Genomic DNA, 20,324 nt, shown 5'->3' with positions numbered 1-20,324 from the left:
GCCCAGCCCCAGGACACGGTGCCCGGCAGCCTGGCTGCCTGTAGCTGGGAGCGCGCGCATTAACGGTCGGATGCCGCATCCGGCGCATACGGACTGAGAGAGACCGTAGAGAAGCTGTCGCCCCGCCCGCGGTGACGAGCTGGAGTGAGGCACTGTTAGCCAACACGTTTTTAGGATAGCCCTCTACCTTCTATCTGTAGGCCGGGCTCATCAAGGTGACTATATGGTATAAATACTGGAAGCCCCTAGGGCCCAAGGCACTAGTGGGACTACCACCGAAAGCGTACACAATATGTGTGTGTGTATTCAGGAGCTCTGGTGGCGCAGTGGTTAAAGCGCTCGAGTGCCAACCGGAAGGTTAGCGGGAGAAAGATGTGGCACTCTGCTTCCCTAACAGCCTTGCAAACCCCATGGGTCCGCTCAGCTCTATCCTATCGCTGTGAGTAGAAGTCTAGTCTACAGCAGTGGGTTTGGTTTCTTGGTTTATGTGAAAATGTACGAGAGCTTGAGAAACCTCGTAAGAATTCAGATCCTAGGGATTTACGAATTAAAAATCATCAGGGAGGCCTAGGAATCTATTTTTTAAAGGCTTGAGGCATGGATTACAGTGCTAATTTTTAAAATCAGTATCTCATATTGCATGAGGTGATTTTTGTCAACGACACTCCTCCCCACCACATTTGCCATTTTAAGTAATGAGAATGGAAACTTCATAATGCCACTTGGCAGCACATACTAAATGAATGGCTTGGAGGGGCTTTGAGGTTTTGTGGTATTTTAAAGACCTGTACCTGAGCCCTGATGGCCTAGTGCTTTAGGCATTTGACTGCTAATCAGAAGGCTGGCGGTTCAAGGTCACTATGAGTCGGTTCAAGGTCACTATGAATCGGTTCAAGGTCACTATGAGTCGGAAACGACTCCACACAGTGAGTTTGGTTTTGGTGTTTTGTTTTGTTTTGTTTTTGTACCTGAGTACCAAGAAGAAACTTTCATAACTGAATTAACAATACATATGCTGTCCAAACCTACTTGTAAAAGGGAATTATATAATATTCTAAAAACCAAAAAACAACTCACTGCTGTGGAGTCGATTCTGACTCATAACCCCTCCTTGGGTTTCCATGGTGGTATCTCTACAGTCAAAGGGGCTGCCATTTCTTGCCTAACCTTTTTCTTTTTGGCACAGCATATTCCTGTGTGTGATTTATAATTTTAGAAACTATGTTAAGGAATCAATTTTTAGGTACCTTCAAATGTAAGCACCAAATTAGTGAACCATGTTTTTAAGAACTGGAACTATGAATCAACACAGATTGACAAGAGATCGCAGAGTTAGAGAATGAACAATGGAAGGAACTAGAACCAGGAAGGAGACGCCCTAGGGAAACAGTTGTTGTTGTTGTTATGTGCCGTCAAGTCGCCCCCGACTCATAGTGACCCCTCCTTGTGTTTCCGAGGCAGTATCACTATGGAAGTAGGATTGCCCAACCTTCCTTCCGAGGAGTGGCTGGTGGGTTTGAACCGCCAGCCGTCTGGTTAGCAGGCAAGTGTCTTAGCCACTATGGTGCCAGAGCTCCTAGGTCTGGAATTGAACCCACACCTGTGGTTTTCAGCCAAACAGAAGACAGGCATATGAGTTGAACATTTACCTCAAGTAGATACACTCCTTGGAGAGAACAGTCATGGGAGAAAGAAGGGCTGCTTATGCACAGAGAGACAGCTCAGGGGGCAGGAATGTATGGAGGGATGGACACTGGGAAGAGGTAACTATGAGGAGGAAGTGGGAGGGGAGCTGTTGTACTGTGGTAAACTGTGGTCAATGACATGAGACAAAGTATATGTGAACTTACAAAGACAAAGTATATGTGAGTATATGTGAGTTACTAATCATCTCACTCAGAATTCACTGCATAAACCTGTTAGAGGGCATACCTCTACTTAGTGCAACAGAGTCAGATGTAGGCAATGTCTTTCCTGTTTACTTCTATAATGTTACATCTGAGATTATAATAATTCATTTCTTGACTAATGTCTTAACTAAGGACCTAGTAATGTGCTAAGCCTAAGCTTTACCATACCCAGCCTAAGCAGTAAGGCTTGTTAGATGTGTCATGAGCCCTCCAAAGGAATTTGCAGGGGAACAGTGGATCCCAGCAAATGACTGAACCCAGAAAGTCTGAAATCTTCAGCATGGCCTTGGCATAAATACTGCTTAGAGCTACAAAAATTGTGTGTTCTTTAAGAGAAGGGCTATGTTCATTCTTGTTTCCCCAACAGTTAGTTCAGTGTCAAGGAGCTCTGGTGACATAGTGGTCAAAACATTCAGCTACTAACTAAAAGGTCAGCAGTTTGAACCCACCAGCAGCTCTTCAGAGAAAGATGAGGCAGTCTACTTCTGTAAAGATTTACAGCCTTGGAAAGCATTTGGGCAGTTCTCTTTCCTGTAGGGCTGCTATGAGTTGGAATCAACTAGATGGCAGTGGGTTTGGGTTTAGCTCAGTGTCTTGACATATCTCAGTTTGCCATAAATGTTGAATCAATGGATCTATATGGTTGGAATGACTCCATTTTACAAAATATGAATACCTGTTTCCTACCAGTGCCTATTCTGCTATTCTATCCTAATTCTTATTTTGTTAGCATAGTAGCTTTCAAAGATGCAAATATGCCCAACAGGATTAATTTACAGAAATTGAAATATTTCCTTCCCATATTTTAAGGGTAGTCAAGTCCATGGGTAACAAACACATCAGGCTTCGTCTTGCACAAATCTGTTTAATGGTGGTGGTGGCAGGATGTTCCACTATGATTGAGTCATCCAGAGCCTGTCAACACTAGGTGGAAAAGAAGCCACCATCATTCTTTCGGGAGTAGCCTCCATTGGTGGCTGCAGTGTGAGGGGACACTGGAGAGAAAAGAAAGTCAATATTAAGAGTGAGCTGTGAATTTTAGATCCTTTGCTTTTTCTGGGAACCTTTAGTCACCCATCCATTTATGGGCACTATGGAGAAGACTCTCATAACAGCTGAGGAAACTAACATATGGCGGTAGCTACAGGTCTTCTGCTCTAGGTTTCTGCTTTTTGCCTGCCCTTGTTGCAAGTGTTTCGTCTTATATCTAAGCTGAGCTCAAAGGCTCTGAAAAATTGAATTCATTCTCCTAGCTGTGTATCTCCATCCCCTGGTAATAGTCTGAGATGTTCCAACTTAGTCATTATTGTTACGAGATCTTCAGTTCCCTGATGTTCCCTACTAGCTAGTCACTTCAACTTCGTGATTCCTGGGTCCATTCAGAAGGACTCTTACACCACTATCTGCCCAGCTAGTCTTCTGACACTTACCTATGGAACCCTGGATGCTGTGGATGGACTCTTTCTTAGGGTTGATCCAGTGTCTGATGTTAGCCAGGGAAGTAATAGGAGGTAATGGGGGAGGTGATAAAAATTCTTCTGGGATCTTAATGATTCTAGAAAATAGTTGGGGAATAATAGGGATGATTGAAATCAGAGAAAGGTGAGGAGCAAAGTGGCGTGCAACCTCAGAAATAAAGCAGCCAAAGGGCCTTTTTTTTTTTTTTTTCCTTTTTGGAATTAAAGTTTTAATTGTTTATACAGGTAAGCATGATCTTGAAGGATTTTGTTTATTCTAAACAATTAAATACAGGAATTGCATTACTTGTACAGATATTAAAAAAAAAAAAAAAACCAGAAACTTGTATACAAATGAGTATCTATTTATTGTCTGGTATTTCCCAGGTAACATTTTACCTCATGTGATTGGACGGCAGGTCCTCAGTGGAAAGGCTCAGCCTCAACACTTACCCATGAGTATCCTGAATGGTCTCCTGGTGTACCAGTATCTCATTTTTGTTCTTGAATGCCCCAGTGTGGTGGTTGTACAAGGCTGCTAAGCGGAAATCCAGGTCATCCTTTGGTATCTACCAAACCAAAAACCAAACCAGTCACCATGGAGTCAACTGACTTATGGTGATCTCGTATGTCAGAGTAGAGCTGTGCTCCATAGGGTTTTCAGCAGCTAATTTTGTAGAAAGTAGACTACCAGGCCTTTTAAGACACATCTGGATGGACTTGAAAGGTTAGCAGCCAAGCACTTCCTTAGTTACGCAGAGTTATCTACAGAGGAAGTAAATTGCCCCCAGGGCTAACTCAGCCATATCTGGCATTCTCTGGTCAGTTTCTGTGGGACTGGACTCTTCCCCTTAGCGTTGGGCTGAGATCCACCAACTCTTTACACATTAAATTGCTTTACATAGTGACTTGACTCTTGTCAATTCAGAGTTGTCCCTCCTTTCATCTAAGGAGTGGTGATCTCTGCTGGAGAAATGGGAATCGTGCTGTCCCTGACTTGGGCTTAGTGGACCTTACCTCATTCATAAAACCCTTGTTTTAATCAAAAGAGTGAGAAGTCTGGTGAGGAAATGATTTGCTCCAGATAACTGCCAGGAGCAAAACCCAAGCCTCCAGACTTACTAGAGACCAGATAAATTGGTTTTGGATTTGGTAGGGTTTTGGATTAGGGACAAAAGGAAAGATTAAAGAGTCACGAAGGATTACTTTTCAAAAAAGATATTAATGAGTCCTAAGTGTATGTAAAGGAGCTCTGGCAGTGTAGTGCCTGAGGCACTTGACTACTAACCAGAAGGCTGGCAGTTCAAACCCACCAGCCACTCCTCGGAAGGAAGGTTGGGCAATCTGCTTCCATAGTGATACCGCCTCGGCAACCCAAGGAGGGGTTGCCATGAACGGGTCCGACTTGATGGCACTTAACAACAATAACAAGTGTATGTAAAGATGAATAGCATTTTAATGCTAGGTACCTTAGGGTCAAAAAAACAGGCTTCCCGCCTCATGGAGGTGATTGTCTGAGTTGAACTGAGCCGACTCCAGGGTTCTTGTTGCTGAGCAAGGTGGGTTGGGTTCTTATATTGAGATTTCTGCAAGAGAAAAGCCATACCCAGGACCTGGTTACAGAAGGCTTTGCTGATTTGGTAACTTCAGTGAAACCCATCCCTTTAATCCTATTTTAGTTGAATCTTGGTGAGATCTGCAAGAAGAACAATATGGGAAGTCCTTTGATTTTTTTTTTTGTTGTTGTTGTTATGTGTTGATGAGTAGGACCCGACTCATAGCAACCCCTCCTTGGGTTTCTGAGGTGGTATCACTACAGAAGTAAATTGCCCAACCTTCCTTCTGAGAAGTGGCTGGTGGGTTTGAACCACCAGTCTTCTGGTTAGCAGTCAAGTGCTTTAGGCACTATGCTTGATTTTCTTAAAACTGGCAAACTGGCCAGGAATACAGGGAAAGGGGTGGGTAGTGTGGGACCAAGGGACCAAGGGTGGAGAGCAGGTAGGAAAGATGATGAACTCAGGTGTGGACACACTTAGTTTGAAGAAAAGGGTGAGACATCCTAATGCAATTAACTAGTAAACAGTGGAAAGTGCACAATTTGAGGAAGAGCCAGAACAAATACAGACCTCGGGGTCATCCACATGAAGCAGTAATTGAAATCTGAAAGAGGGAGTTTGACCAGAAGGGAAGAGCTGGTTTGTAAGGATTGGGCAATATTATACTTGGGGGTGGGAGGAGAAGAGAGAGGACTTGAGGAGGGGAGTACAGGGAAGGAAGGATCTGTAGTTGCCCTTCAGGTTTGGAAATGAACTCACTCCCATGGCTTCAGCCAAACAACAGGCATATAGGATGAACAGTTACATCAGGTAGGTACACATCTTAGAATGAGATCAATCGTGGGAGAACAGAAGGGCACAGGGAGATAGCTCAGGGAGCAGAAATGCATAGGAAAGAAGGACATGGAAGAGGTAACTACAGGGAGGAAGTGGGAAGAGAGCTGTTACATTATGGGAAATTGCAGTCAATGCCATGAAACTGCGTGTGAACTGCTGTATGGAAAAGGAATTTGCTCTGTAAACTTTCAGATTACAATAAATTTTTTTTTTTTAATGTAAGGGCCATTGATGACTGCAAGAAAGTCTAAAATCCCACAAGCATAAATGTAAAAAGCACATAATTCATTTCTTCGTTACATGTAAAATGCCATATTCCTCACCACTGTATTCCCAGTACCTAGCACAGTGGCCGAACACATGGAAGGTGCTAAAAATGAAATGTTGGTTGAATTAATAACTGAATTCCAGTGAGTAAAAATGACAACCTAGTAGAAATCTCATTCAACCTATCCAACGTTATAACCCTCCTTCCTCCCAAGGTAGCAAAGTACTGCATGGTTCACCTCAACTTTAATTGAATGGTATGTGCTAATCACCAAGAGAGGTGAGAAATGAAGAAACAAACCAAAACTACAAATAAATATGATGTAAGCATAGGCTCTGACTCAGCGACCCCTCCTTGGGTTTCTGAGGCAGTATCACTATGGAAGTAGATCACCCAATCTTCCTTCCGAGAAGTGGCTGGTGGGTTTGAACCACAAGCCTTCCGGTTAGCAGTCAAATGCCTTCGGCACTATGCCACCAGATACACTTCTGTTTGGTTTTTTGGAAGCATAGATTTGCTCAGCTGTCTTTCGATGTGGGTCTGGGCAGCTCCCAAGCCTACTTAACCTTTGTCATCTATATCAGCAGAAGGTTAAGACTGTCTTCCAAAGAGAAAGTCAAGGCTGTCAGATAGGAATGCCAGTGTGTACATGGTTATGTCTGTTTTCCTTCCATCTCAGAGAAAGGGAAGTTCCTTTTATTCAAGAATAGTCCTCCTTAGACCCAGCCTTTACCTGCACTTTGGAAGCCTGAACCATTCTAGTATCCCTTTCCACTGACCCCAGCTTCTCTCAATATTAGTACCTAGCTACCCACCCTGCCACCTTGTCTAAGAGCCAGCCTTCTTCATGAGTCAACATTTACTATATTTCCTCCCCATCTCCTCTTCTGCCCACTGCAGACAGACATCTGCCTCAGACACCCACTGAAATGACCCTTGCTGGTGGTAAACCATGATCTCTGGCCAGGCCAGGTGGGGCCTTTTCAGGCCTGACCGTATATAACTTCTGCAGTATCTGACACCACAATTTTGACTTCCACCTCTGTGGATCCAGCCCCTCCTGGTTTTCCTCCTGCCTCTAGCTGTTACTTCTCAGCTGCCTTCTTAGTTCTGCTTTCTCTCTCTGATCCTTGTGTATGAGAGAGAGACAGTGGTATTCTCCCGTGTTCTAGTTTCTGCCTTTCCTTCTCATTCCCTGGATGAATTCATTCCTTTCCATGGCTTCCACCACCATGTGGATACCGTTGCTCCCAGATATACATCTTCAACTCAGAACTCTTGACCCTACTGCCTACTATTCATTTCCATTTAAATGTTCCATAGGCACCAACAAGCAACATCTAGAGTTGAACTCAATATCTTTCTCCCCAAACCTGCTTCTCCTGAATGCCCCATTTCAGTGAATATTACCAATCAAGCCCTCAGAAACCTGGCAGTTACAAGGATTTGTCCCCTTTCTGAGGCCCATATCCAATCAGGCACCAAGTCCTATCATTCCTCCCCTTTACTTTCCCCAAATCTTTTCTCTTCGATCTTTCTCACATTGGCTCCTTATTGCCATCTCCTCTGACACTGCTCTAGATCCCTCGTTCTTCCTGGAGACTGTTGGACCTGCTCTCGCTGATCCTGCTTGTCCCACTCCCATCCTGTCCAATCCACTGCCACTGTGCTTGCTAAAGCACCCAGCTCATTGTGTCACACCAGTGACTCCCCAGCCGCCACAGGGGCTCACTAGCTTGGCATACACAACACGCCCAGCCCACCAAAGCGTAGCCCCGGCTCCCTTCTCCAGCTGCAGCTCTCTGCGGTCCTCCACATCATGCCTGCTCTCCAGTCATTCTGGACTCTGCAGTTCCCCCCACACAGGCCAAGCTGCCTCTCCTTGCCATGTACGTGTACCTGCTGCTTCCTTTGCCTTGACAGTCTGGTTCCTGTTTCCATCCTCTTAACTCACATGCCACCCTCTCCTTCACCTTACCTTGTTGTTGTTGTTGTTGTTATGTGCCGTCGAGTCAGACCTGACTCATAGCGACCCCTCCTTGAGTTTCCGAGGCAGTATCACTACGGAAGTAGATTGCCCCATCTTCCTTCCGAGGAGTGGCTGGTGGGTTTGAACCGCCAGCCTTCTGGTTAGCAGTCAAGTGCCTTAGCCACTATGCTACCAGAGCTCCCACCTAGCTAACTCACATTTGGATGGCAGAAGTCACCTGCTCTGCGAAAGGAAACTTGCCTGTAAGCTTCTGGTTCTCATGTTATCCTAGGTATAACCCCATCACCAAACAGGCCATATTGTAAGAATGTTTGCTATTCCTGTTGTCTTCCATTTTGTCTACTAGAGTTCCTTGAAAGCAGAAACGATTTAATTTATATCCTCAGTGTTTAGCAGAGTAGCTGGCATGTAGTAAATAATAAATGTTTGTTGAGTAAATAAAAGGAGCTCTTTGATTTTGTTGTCCTAACTAGTTAATTCACCTTAGTTTGCATCACTTTGAACATCCAAACACTTGTACCGAGAAAAAAAAAAATCTCTAAATTCTGAAATCACACTACACACACACACACACACGCACACGCTCACGCATACGCCCATTCCGGTAGGTGTGAAGACAGATGTTTAAAGCATGAGGGCTGCGAGAGCCCCTTGTTTCTCTACAACCCCTGTGACCCTCTGCTCAAAAGCACCTCTGGTCAGCAGACCTGAATGTGTGGACATGGAGGCAGGCAGGAAACAGACTTCGCCAGTATCTTACTCAAATGTCCTCACCAGAGTACTTTTAAGTTAGCATCTCTCTCACACGCGGAAAGAATGAGTGCAGTCGACCCAGTCCTGGGAATCTGCGCCAGAAACCACAGTACCTTGGAAATCCGTAGTTTTCCCAAGTAGGAGTCATCGTTATCCAACATAGGATGCTGAAAGGGGTCCCGCGTGGGAGTCATGGTTAAATGCCGAGCCAGATGCTCTTACTAGGGAATAGGAGCCCAGCGCAGCCGCAGTACAACCTTGACTAGAGAAGGATCCCGGTCCCAATTGTTTGGAACACCCAGTTTCGGTTGCCAAGCAACTGCCCAGGCATTTATGACGGAAATGAAAGCCCTTCGAGAAGGGCGCCATCTGGCGGTTCAACAAGGGAGGTCTCTGGAGAGGAAGAGGGCGGGAATGCTGAAGGAAAGTGCTGCAGAGGGTGCCTCGGAGATCTGGATTTGCGTCTTGAGCTTCAGATGAAAAATGCTGGCTTCCCACTCTGCAGCATTTCTGCAAAGGACTTCAGTGGAGGAAAGAAGGCCTATAAGATGACCCGGTAATTTCCTTCTCCCTCGCACCTAGTAAAAGGCTTTCTGATTTTCAAAGTAATGAGACTGGGGATGTCAAGGGATAGAAAAGATGGAGTATTCTTGCTTGGAAAACTGCCGGCTGAGGCAAACTCTCCTTGTTTAAACTCAGGGCTGCGCATAGAACCGGTTGTACCTTGTAAAAGCACGGATGGAGTTGGCGGGGTGGAAGTCAATCTCGGGAAACTTGCTGCAGCAGTAGGTAACGACTCCTGGGGTTACTCCTGTACGCTGTGACTGCTGGGGGGTAGAGATGGCCTCTCAATCTTTCAATCTCTGTACACACACTAGGTGCTCACTAAGTATTTGCCCAACGCCACGTTTGCAAAAATTGTTGTTAGGTGCATCCAGGCCATTTCTGACTCACAGAGACCCCATGTGACAGAGTAAAACTGCCCCACGGGACTTTCTAGGCTGTAATCTTTACGGAACAGATAGCCAGGTCTTTCTACCGCGGAGCCACGAGTGTGTTCAAACCGCCAACTTTTCGGTTAAGCTGACCAGCGCTTAACCTTTGCACCGCCAGGGCTCCTTTTGCAAAATTAGAGATGCTCATAAATAGCGCATGGCCCGAAAGGGCATTAAAAAACATGATTTGGTGGCCATGGTCTAAAGGGTGTTTCTCCCGCGTTCTGTACACGAGCCCTTCATCCGCCTGTTGGGCCAGTTGCAGCCCTGGGCGCGCGCACTTTTACTCGCGCGCCAGCGGCGGCAGCTGCCTTGGTGACCCGCAGGTGAGCAGCAGAGGCCCGCGTGGTCCCTGCCCCACCCGCGCAGAGGGAAAGAGGAGGCGGTTGCTAAGGCGACGTGGGTAGGAGGAGTAGAAGAGAAAGGAGGGAGAAGGAAGGATGGGTGGCCTTGGCGTAGCCGCAGGGAGGTGACTGGAGCGAGCCCAGCCCCTTGCATCCTCCCCCACTGTACCTCCCTCCCCTTTTTTCCGTCTTCTGCCAGCAGCAGTGGCAGCCGCAGCACCTGAGCCGCCGCTGCCACTCGCTCAGGACAGCGCTATGGCTGAGCCCGGGCGCAGCCTCCATCTCTCTGCTAAAGGCAGGGGAAGAACTGATCGGCGCGCACCCGGGCTTCTGCGGCTGCTGTTCTGGGCTGGGACTGCCTTCCAGGTGATCCAGGGAACGGGACAGGAGCTTCACGCCTGCAAAGAGGTATGTTCCCCAAAACCCACCTCTGCTTGGGTAAGAAAAATAATGAATCCAGGCGGAAACCTTGGGGACCTAGGCACAATTTCAGAGGCCACGGAGTTTGGGTTTCTTTGGGGGGGGGGGAGCACAGGGGGAGGGCAGAGGAGCAGGCTGGCGTCATGTAGAGGCCAGCCCACTGGAGGACTCAAGAAATAGATCATCCTCACAGCTTGGGCTACTGAGCTCGGGGAAAGAGGTGTAGCTTTAAAGAAAACGGGCTGCTTTACAGCTGGGGTGAAATGACCTTAAAAGTGGTTGAAAACAAAAGACTAGGTACAGAGGATCCAAAATAAAAAGTGAGAGAGGGGAGAACTGGGATGAGAAGGGAATTAGGAAGGCCATAAAAAAAGTAGTGGAGAGAAGTGGGAAGCTTTGTGGTTTTATCACAGCATCAGAGAAGGGAAGTCTGGGTAGGAGAGGTGAGAGAGGGACTGACTACAGGATCTCATCAATTCTCTCCCTCTCTCCCCTCAGTATTAAACATCCAGTTAACTGGAAGGCTGCTAGACGTGGATCCTCTTTATAGTTTTGCCTCCCTCTGGTGCACTCTGCTTAGTGTGTGTCTAACCACACATGAGCCACCTTTGTCCAAACTTTAATAGTCCTATTTACCAATCTCCACGTATGACTGACATATGCCAAGTCTTTTTCACAGTGTTTCTCAAATGTTGACAACATAATTGACAATAGGAAGTGAATAACTACCAAGCAAATATGCTTTTTGAAAACTCTTTTTGAAGGGATACAAAAAGGTAACAAAATCTCAGTAGTTTCTATATCCAGATGACAAATGCTGCTTTGAGTTGTGCTCTGGGTAACTTCTTCATAACCATATGGCAGAGGCAGCAATAAAACATTTACAAGAACTATACGGGAAGGCAAAATAAAAGCTGTTTTCTTACCTCTGTGAAATGTGAAAGACTTCATATTATGGCAAGAGTTCAGAATTGTGCAAGTAATCCCAAATGTCAAAGTTGGCATAAGGTTTTGAGAGGTTGGAGTGTTGTTATTTATTTAATTTTCTACAAACTCTCCTCCCCTCCCCTCTGTATGACTGCCCCCTCCGTGGGCCCTTAACTATGCACTCCTGTCTGTCCAGCTTTCCCTCTATGTGAGTGCTACCCCTCTGGTGCCCCATGGCCGACCACTCTGAGGGGTGTGTCTCCCTAGAGGAGGTAGGTGTATTGCCTTGGGATAGGTGTTCTGCATGTAGGTCTTTCTACTGTTCGGCTGAGAGCCAATCCGTAGGAGTGAGTCCAATTCTAGGCCTGAAGGGTAACCCACCATTGTCTTCGGGATTCTACCAGACTCTGTCCAACCAGTAATTCTGGTCATTTTTGTGTTTTTGGATTTTGTTCCACATTTTTCCTTCCATTCTATCCAGGATCTCCAGGTTTGATCCCTTCCTGAGCAGTTGGCATTGGTGGCTGGGTACCATCTAGTTCTGCTGGTCTTGGGGCCCATCATATCCTTGAACTAATTATTTCCAGATGCCTTGATTTTCTTCATTCTTCAGGTGAGAGGAGACCAACAGCTGCATCTTAGATGGCTGCTTGAAAGCTTTTAAGACCCCAGTCACTACTCATCAAAGTAGGTTGTGGAACAAGGTTTTTGTGTATTACGTTGTGCCAATTGAGCCTGGTGTCCCCCGACACTATGGTCCTGAGTTGGCAGGCCCAGTGATTCTCTCTCTCAAGGTGTATGGTTGTCTCTGAGAGGTTACTCCAACTGTCTTTTGTTGCTTCTGTACTGTGTAAGGCTAGAGAGGTTGAAGTCTTTTTAATAGGTTGTCATTGTTAACTGATTAACAACAGTAATCCCATTCCATATGGAGATATATTAGTTTGAAGGTGTTCTACCCACTAGACTATCTACAATATAACAGATCATGAAGAAGGGAGAGGGAGAGGAAGAGAATTTTTTGTGTGTGAATGATTATGTTTGACTTCATTCATGAATATGACACAAGTGACTCCCAGTCATGGGACATTTGATAACTTTTATTGGTCCCAGTGATGTCCTGTCCAGGGTCATGTATATTTCCACCCACGTACTTTGTGACCTGCCTTAAAGATGGCTAACACTAGGAAAATTTTGTCAGTGACTGAGCCTCACTGGCTTTGGTGGCCTGTGGTCTGACCAGCTGAGATAACCACTCCAACCAAGCTCACTTGAATAAGAACCAAACAGCGGAGAGTCCTAAGTGAAAGGTAAGGAGATTACAACTCAACCGACAACTCTTGCTGAGAATCATTGTCAACTATGGAAAAAGTGAGATTATTTAAGAAATTTAACACCTAATACCATCATGGTTTGGAGAGAGGAAGGTATGTTAATATCTGAGAACTCTAACTTGTGTGCAATAAACCCATTATTATAATATTCCTCATTTGACAGTTTGAATCTGGCAAGTTTGGGGACCTCCAACCCTAAATTTCAATGGTGAAGACCAATTCAGGGTAGACTAGCCCTTCTCTGTTCCTAATCTTCATATGAGTCTCTTATGAGCCTGTGCTGGGTATTAATGGCAGGGACTCTTGTCAGGCCAAGGTTGCCTCTAATGGCAACAATGCTGTTCCAGCCTTGTAATTACAGATGGGCTTTGCCTTGTTTCTGAAGGGGAAGGTATCCACACTGATCGAATTATGGAACAAAGGGATTTAGTCTGAAGCTTAAACTGAGGTGACAGAGAACTTGGAGTTCTAAATCACTGGATAGGTGCTGGGGCTTGGTGTTCCTTTCACCGTCTTACAATAATTAGTGTCGCCAGTAGAACTAAACATCCTATATGGTGTTTGTTTTCATGAATCATTTCTTCAGCTCTGTGCTAGCCTACGTTAAGCACTCACTGACAGCCAAAGGAGACTTTCCCGGAGCACAGGGAATCTAAATCAAAGGAGAGAGGAACAGAAAACTGCCTTTAACATGATCTGCCCTGTCCTGTGGCTCCAGTGCTAATTGCCCCCAAAGGGACCTTTCTGTCTATATTAAAAAGCCCTCAGGGCTTTGGAATCTGACATACATGGATTAGAATAAAATTTATTGAATGAATGATGACTTTGCCACTTAATAAGAGTGCTACTTTGAGTAAGTTAATTAACCTCGGACAGCCCTAGATTTCTGATCTGTATAATGGGGATTGTAGTTAGGTGCTGTCAAGTCAGTGACAACAGAGCAAAACACTGCCTGGTCCTGCTCCATCCTCACAGTCATTGCTGTTTGAGACCATTGCTGAAACCAATGTAAAGCCATCTCTTGAAGGTCTTCCTCTTTTTCACTGACCTGCTACTGCCTAACTCATAGGGCTGTTGTGAGGATTAAATTAGATAACACATGTAAAGTGACTAATACATACACTTGACATATTGCAGGTGCTTAAAAAATGTTGATAGGTAGAAAAGGTAAGTACACAATAATGACATAGAAATGATGAGATAAGATAACATTTGGTAAACAATGCAGGAGTGGCAGTATAGAGGTTGATGGGAAAAGAGGGAGGAAAATTTGTTTGAACAGTTGGCATTTGACCTGCTTCTGAAATAATCAGTAGAATTTCAATGGGCAGAGATGGAGGAAGGGTGCTTTCCAGAGAGAGGGAGGAACCTGAGGAAAAGTCCACAGGTGGAAAAATGTGAACAGTCCTGGGAATTGCAAACAGACCAATTGTGCAGGATAGGTGTGGAGTACATTAGAAGATAAGGCTGGATAGTTAGAAAATAAGTAGAGAACCCCAGGAGGATTTCCGGCAGAGACAGCAGGCTGCTCAGAGTGGATTAACAGGAACATAAGTGGTGTAGTGGAGAAGGCATTTGGCTGCTAACCACGTCAGTGGTTCAAACCCACCAATGGCTCTGTGGAAGGAAGATGGAGTGATCTACTTCTGTAAAGATTTACAGCCTTGGAATCAACTCCATGGCAGTAAGTTTGGTTTTGGTTTAAAGTAAACTTGGTTGTTGTTGTCGTTGTTATGTGCCATCGAGTCAGACTTGACTCATGGTGACCCCTCCTTGGGTTTCTGAGGCAGTAGCACTACAGAAGTAGATTGCCCAACCTTCCTTCCGAGGAGTGGCTGGTAGGTGAGAGCAGAGAGATGGGAGGAGAAGGCCAATTCAGAAGATCTTAGTAAGATCAAAACCAAACCCAACCCACTGCCATCTAGTCAATTCTGACTCATAACGACCCTCATTGGGTTTCCAAGGCTGTAAATCTTTTTTTTTTTTTTTTTTTTTTTTTTACTGTGATTTGGGTGAAAGTTTACAGAGCAAATTCATCTTCCATACAGCAGCTCACATATACTTTGTCTCATGACATTGATTGCAATCTCCCACAATGCAACAGCTCTCCTCCCACTTCCTCCCCATAGGCACCTCTTCCCTGTGTCCTTCCCTCCCATGCACTCCTGCCCCTCAAGCTGTCTCCTGTGCATACGCAACCCTCCTATTCTCCCATGATTGATTTTTCCAAGGAATGTTTCTACCTAATGTAAATGTTTAGGAGCTCTGGTAGCATAATGCCTAAGGCACTTGACTGCTAACCAGGTTCAAACCCATCAGCCACTCCTCAGAAGGAATGTTGGGCAATCTACTTCCGTAGTGATACCTCCTCAGAAACCCAAGGAGGGGTCACTATGAGTCCGGTCTGACTCGACGGCAAATAACAACAACAACAATGTAAATGTTCAGCTTATATGCCTGTCTTTTGTTTGGCTGGAAGCCATAGGAGTGGGTTCAATTCCAGACCTGAAGGGCAGCTGGGGCCATAGTATCAGGGGTTCTTCCAGGCTCTATCAGACCAGAAAACCTGGTCCCCCTCCCTTTTTTTTCTTTTTAATGGTTTTGAGTTTCATTCCACACTGTTCTCCCACTCCATCTAGGATCTCCTACATAGATCTCCCTCTCAGTAGTTGACAATGGTAGCCATGCACCATCTAGTTCTTCTGGTCTCATAGTCATATAGGCTGAGGATCGCATGGTGTACCAATCCCATGGATGAATTGTTTCCATGTGTCCTTGGTTTTCTTCATTCTCCTTTGCTCTGGATGAGAAGAGACCCGTCATTGCATCTAGATGGCTGCTTGCAAGCTTTTAAGATCTCAATCGCTATTAGCCAAAGTAGGATGTGGAACAATGTTTTTGTGTAGTATGTTATGACAATTGAGCTTGATGTCCCCTGCGACCATGGTCCTAGGCACACAGATCCCAAGTACTTTCTCCCTCTGGGTAGCTGGGTGTAGCCAAGAAGTGACTACAACCCTGTCCCTTGTCAGCTCTACTATATACCTGGAAATTCTTATAGACCATACAAATACACTTGTAGAAACACTGTCTGTGTCAACCCTACACATGATCATAGGCACACTCCCCCTTCATAGACATACCTAATATTTTAGCCTGCCCACCCATCTATCCACAAGGCTGTAAATCTTTACAGAAGTAGATTGCCTCATCTTCCTGCCACAGAGAAGCTGGTGGGTTTGAACTGCCGACTGTCTGGGGAGCAGCCAAATGCCTTACCCACTACACCACCAGAGCACTTTTACTGAGATCGAGGAGGAAATTAACAAAGGGACTGCACTGAGCTGGTGGCAGTAGGATAAATGGAAAGGCGTAGATATGAAAAATATCCTGAAGGTAGAACTCCGAAGATTTTGCAACTGACTAGGGTGAAAGGAGCTCTGGTAGTGTAGTGCCTAAAGCACTTGACTGATAACCAGAAGGCTGGTGGTTCAAACCCACCAGCCACTCCTCAGAAGGAAGGTTGGGCAATCTACTACCGCCTTGGAAACCCAAGGTGGGGTTGCTATGAATCGTGTCCGACTCGAAGGTATATAACAGCAGCAAGGTGTAGGGTGAAGGAGGGTGCCAGGTCGAGGATTTTGTCAGGATTTTAGAGTGGTTAAATGGTAGTATCAATTAACCCAAAGAGGAAAGAACAGCTTTAGGGAACAGATTTATGGCCTTTCTCAGTTCCTACCCCTGCATGATCAGCCCCTGCACTAGGTTGAAAAAAATCCTTAGGCTTTAGTTCACTCATTGCTTCCCTGTGTCACCATAGTTTCTAGATTCTTATATTACTTCCTGTATTTGGTTCTAGCATATTATTTAGAACCCCACAGGGAAACGGGTTGATCTAGAAAACATTTAGGATCCCTGAGTTCTCTGGAAATATTTCTCAAAAGTATAAGACTTAAAATGACTCCTTTGGTTGGTGTGTTAGGATGGGTTCTGTAAAGAAGCAAAACCAGTGAAATGTATCTGTGGAGAGAGAGAGACAGAGACAGAGAGAAACAGAGACACACACACACACAGACAGAGAGATACAGAGAGAGAGACAGACAGACAGACACACACACACACACAGATTTATCTCAAGGAAATGGCTCATGTGGTTGTGGAGGCTGGCAAATCCCAAATCCATAAATCAGGCATCAGGCTGGAGGCTTCGCCTGACTCACATGGTTGCAGGGCTGATGAACCCACAGTCAGCAGGTCAGAAGACAGGCTGAAGTCCGCAGGTGGAAAAATGCTTAAAGGGCTGCAGAAGCAGGTGATTGGCAGGTCAAACAACAGTCTACTAGCTAAAGTCCCAAGAACTAGATGTCAGATGATGATGAGCTGGATGCAGGATCCAGAGCAAGGGAGAGCCTTGCTAGAGCATCCATATATATTTTGGAAGCAGGTCACACCCCCAAGGAAACTCTCTTTACATCAGCGTACGGGTTTGACAAGTTAAAACCTCTTGTAAGGCTGTGACTCAAGATACACCTCACATTAATCCTGTCCTATTATATTGAAAAGAGGGCAAGGAGGCCACATGTTCTGACCTCCTCTAATCCCACAAGAGGAAGACAGAGTCACCATCAATAACCCAAGGCCTATTCCTGCAAGGCCAGACATGCTGCCTCCCTCCAGCCCTTTCTCCAACTGTTCCTCCCACCACTTCTCTCCTGGGTTTGATAATTTGCTGCAGTGGCCACACAGAACTCACAGATTATGCGGTTTATTAGGGAAGCACCAGGCTACAATTCAAGTTCAGGAAAAATGCTCAGTCTCTCTCCCAGCCTGCTGTCTCAGCCAAGTCTCTCACAGTCTCTCTCCCAGCAGTGCATGTCCCTCGGTGTCTTACTCAGCAACACGTATCTCTTGCATCTCTTTCCCAGCAGCACGTGTCTCTTTCAGCAGCAGTTGAGGTCTTCCTCAACCAGCAGTCAGAGAGAGTTCTGCCTCTAGGAGGCCTCCTTTTGAGCTTGGCAGAGTGGCCAAACCAACCAATCATAACAATAGAATTCTAAGCACCTGAGAGTGAGCCTACCATAACATTGTGTTGTGCCACACCCAACAGAAATAACCTAGGTGGATAACATTTACAATCAGGAGCTCCTCAGTTGCTCAGTCCACCACTGAGTTTACAATGACTTATGGGTAGAAAAGCCATACTAAGTAATTTACTACACTGCACATATAGAAGTTAGGATTTACAATATATAAAATAGAAGATAATTACATAATATCACAAAATGGAAGATAATTACATCAGATCACAAAATGGAGGACAATCACACAATTCTGAATCATGGCCTAGCCAAGTTGTCACATAACATTAGCCATCACAGTTGGGAACCACTGAAACAGAATATTTCAAACATTTTGCTATGTTCAGTGAAGAGAAAAAAATGAAAATTCTCCATTTATCATGAAGTTCTCATAGAGTAGTAAGATGTACCATTTTTGTTTGATATCAAAGGGGGCTAAAAAAATAGATTCTTGACATCTAAATACATATAAGAAGTCATTTTGTTCTTTCTACAAGTGTATTTGTATGTTCTGTAAGAATTTCCAGGTATATAATAGAGATGACAAGGGACAAGGTTGGAACCACTTCTTAGCCACAGCCAGTTACCCAGAGGGAGTGAGTAGTTGGATATGTGCACTTGAGACCATGGTCACAGGGGACATCAAGCTCAATTGGCTTAACATACTACACGAAAACATTATTCCACATCCTACTTTGGCAAGTAGCGACTGGAGTCTTACAAGCTTGCTAGCAGCCATCAAGATGCAATGATGGGCCTCTCCTCATCCAGAGCGAAGAAGAATGAAGAAAACCAAAGATGCATGGAAACAATTCATCCATGGGATTAATGTGATCCACAGCCTATATGACTATGAGACCAGAAGAACTAGATGGTGCCTAGCTACCACTGTCAACTACTCGGATGGGGATCTTTGTAGGAGATCCTGGATAGAGTGGGAGAACAGTATGGAACAAAACTCAAAATCATTAAAAAAAAAAAAAGGGGGGGGGCAGAGGGAACCAGGTTTGCTGGTCTGATAGAGCTTGGTGGAACCTCTGAGACTGCGGCTGCTAGTTGCCCTTCAGGTCTGCAATTGAACCCACTCCTGTGGCTTCCAGCCAAACAAAAGACAGGCATATAAGCTGAACATTTACATTAGGTAGAAATACTCCTTGGAAGGATCAATCATAGGAGATTAAAAGGGCTGTGTATATACAGGGAGACAGCTTGGCGGGCAGGAGTGCATGGGGGTGAAGGACACAGGGAAGAGATAACTATGGGGAAGAAGTGGGAAGAGAGCTGTTGCATTTTGGGAAATTACAGTCAATGTCATGAGACAAAGTGTACATGAACTGCTGTGTGGAAAATGAACTTGTTCTGTAAACTTTCACCCAAATCACAATAAATTTTTTTTTTTTAAAAGAAGTAATTTTGTCCATTTTCCTGTCACAAGGTATACCAAAACCAAACCAGACTTATCATTATCTGACTTACTTAAAAAAAAAATTACAGAAGTAACACTTTCCTTTACAAATTGAAAATTATAGATAAATAAAAACAAGATAATAAAAATCACTACAGTCCCATCAGTCAAGGTATCATTTTTATGTATACTTGTGAATAAGAGGTAGAATAGTAGTTTGGAGCATAAGGTCTGGGTAAAACTGGATGGGCTGAGTCCAACTTCCTTCTCCTCCACTCAGTAACGGTATGACGTTAGGGAAGTTATTTAATCTCTTCATGCTTCAGTTTCTTCACCCATAAAATGGGGATATTAATAGATTCCACTTCATTAATAAAATATGACAATTAAGTGAATTAATACACAAATTGTTTAGCTGTTTTGGTGCATACCAAAACCCACTGCCATCAACTCAATGCCAACTAATAGTAGTGACCCTGTAGGACAGGATAGAACTGCCCCATAGGGTTTCTAAGCTGTAAATCTTTATGGAAGCAAACTACCTCTTTCTCCTGCAGAGCAGCTGGTGAGTTTGAATCACTACCCTTGTAGTTAGCAGTTGAGTGCTTTAACCACTGTCCCACCAAAGCGCCTTCTTTCTGCTGGTACATCCAAAAAAACCAATCTCACTGCCATCGCATGGATTCTGACTCATAGCAACCCCCATTGGGTTCCCAACGCTGTAAATCTTTACAGAAGCAGACTGCCCCATGTAGTAAGTACTTCATAAATGTTAGCTGTTATAACTACATTCTAAAGGAGCTCTGTTAGCATAGTGGGTAAAACCTTTTGGCTGCTAACCAGAAGGGTGGAGGCTCAAACTAACCAGCTGTTCCATGGGAGGAAGATGAAGCAGTCTACTTCCCTAAAGATTTACAGTCTTGGAAACCCAATGGGGGTTGCTGTGAGTTGGAATCACCTCGATGGCAGTGGGTTTTTTGTTTGTTTTAATGGAAGTATAATTAACATTGCTCTTTTTTTTTAATGCATTTTATTGAAATATAATTTATGTAC

The 20,324-nt window shown here is 44.8% G+C and overlaps 2 protein-coding genes across 2 annotated transcripts in view; one reads left to right on the top strand and one right to left on the bottom strand.

Annotated features, from left to right (window-relative positions):
* Window positions 1-2,834: 2,834 nt before the first annotated feature.
* On the bottom strand, window positions 2,835-8,965 carry CUNH1orf194 (chromosome unknown C1orf194 homolog). Its single transcript, XM_007950507.1, has 5 exons — window positions 8,885-8,965; window positions 4,837-4,953; window positions 3,821-3,936; window positions 3,341-3,465; window positions 2,835-2,905 (listed from the first exon to the last, which is right to left on the bottom strand). Exons 1-5 carry the CDS (start codon window positions 8,963-8,965, stop codon window positions 2,835-2,837), a joined length of 510 nt encoding a protein of 169 aa, XP_007948698.1.
* Window positions 8,966-10,365: 1,400 nt separating this feature from the next.
* ELAPOR1 (endosome-lysosome associated apoptosis and autophagy regulator 1) overlaps window positions 10,366-20,324 on the top strand; it is a 116,068-nt gene continuing 106,109 nt past the window's right edge. The window contains exon 1 of the mRNA XM_007949807.2: window positions 10,366-10,518. Coding sequence (XP_007947998.1) covers window positions 10,366-10,518 — 153 coding nt within the window. The remainder of the gene's footprint in view (window positions 10,519-20,324) is intronic.

The sequence above is a fragment of the Orycteropus afer genome, unplaced genomic scaffold (assembly GCF_000298275.1).
Source record: "Orycteropus afer afer isolate SDZICR_OR568_19922 unplaced genomic scaffold, OryAfe1.0 scaffold00010, whole genome shotgun sequence".
In the NCBI taxonomy this organism is placed as follows: domain Eukaryota; kingdom Metazoa; phylum Chordata; class Mammalia; order Tubulidentata; family Orycteropodidae; genus Orycteropus; species Orycteropus afer.
This window is presented reverse-complemented; position numbering and strand designations above follow the sequence as displayed.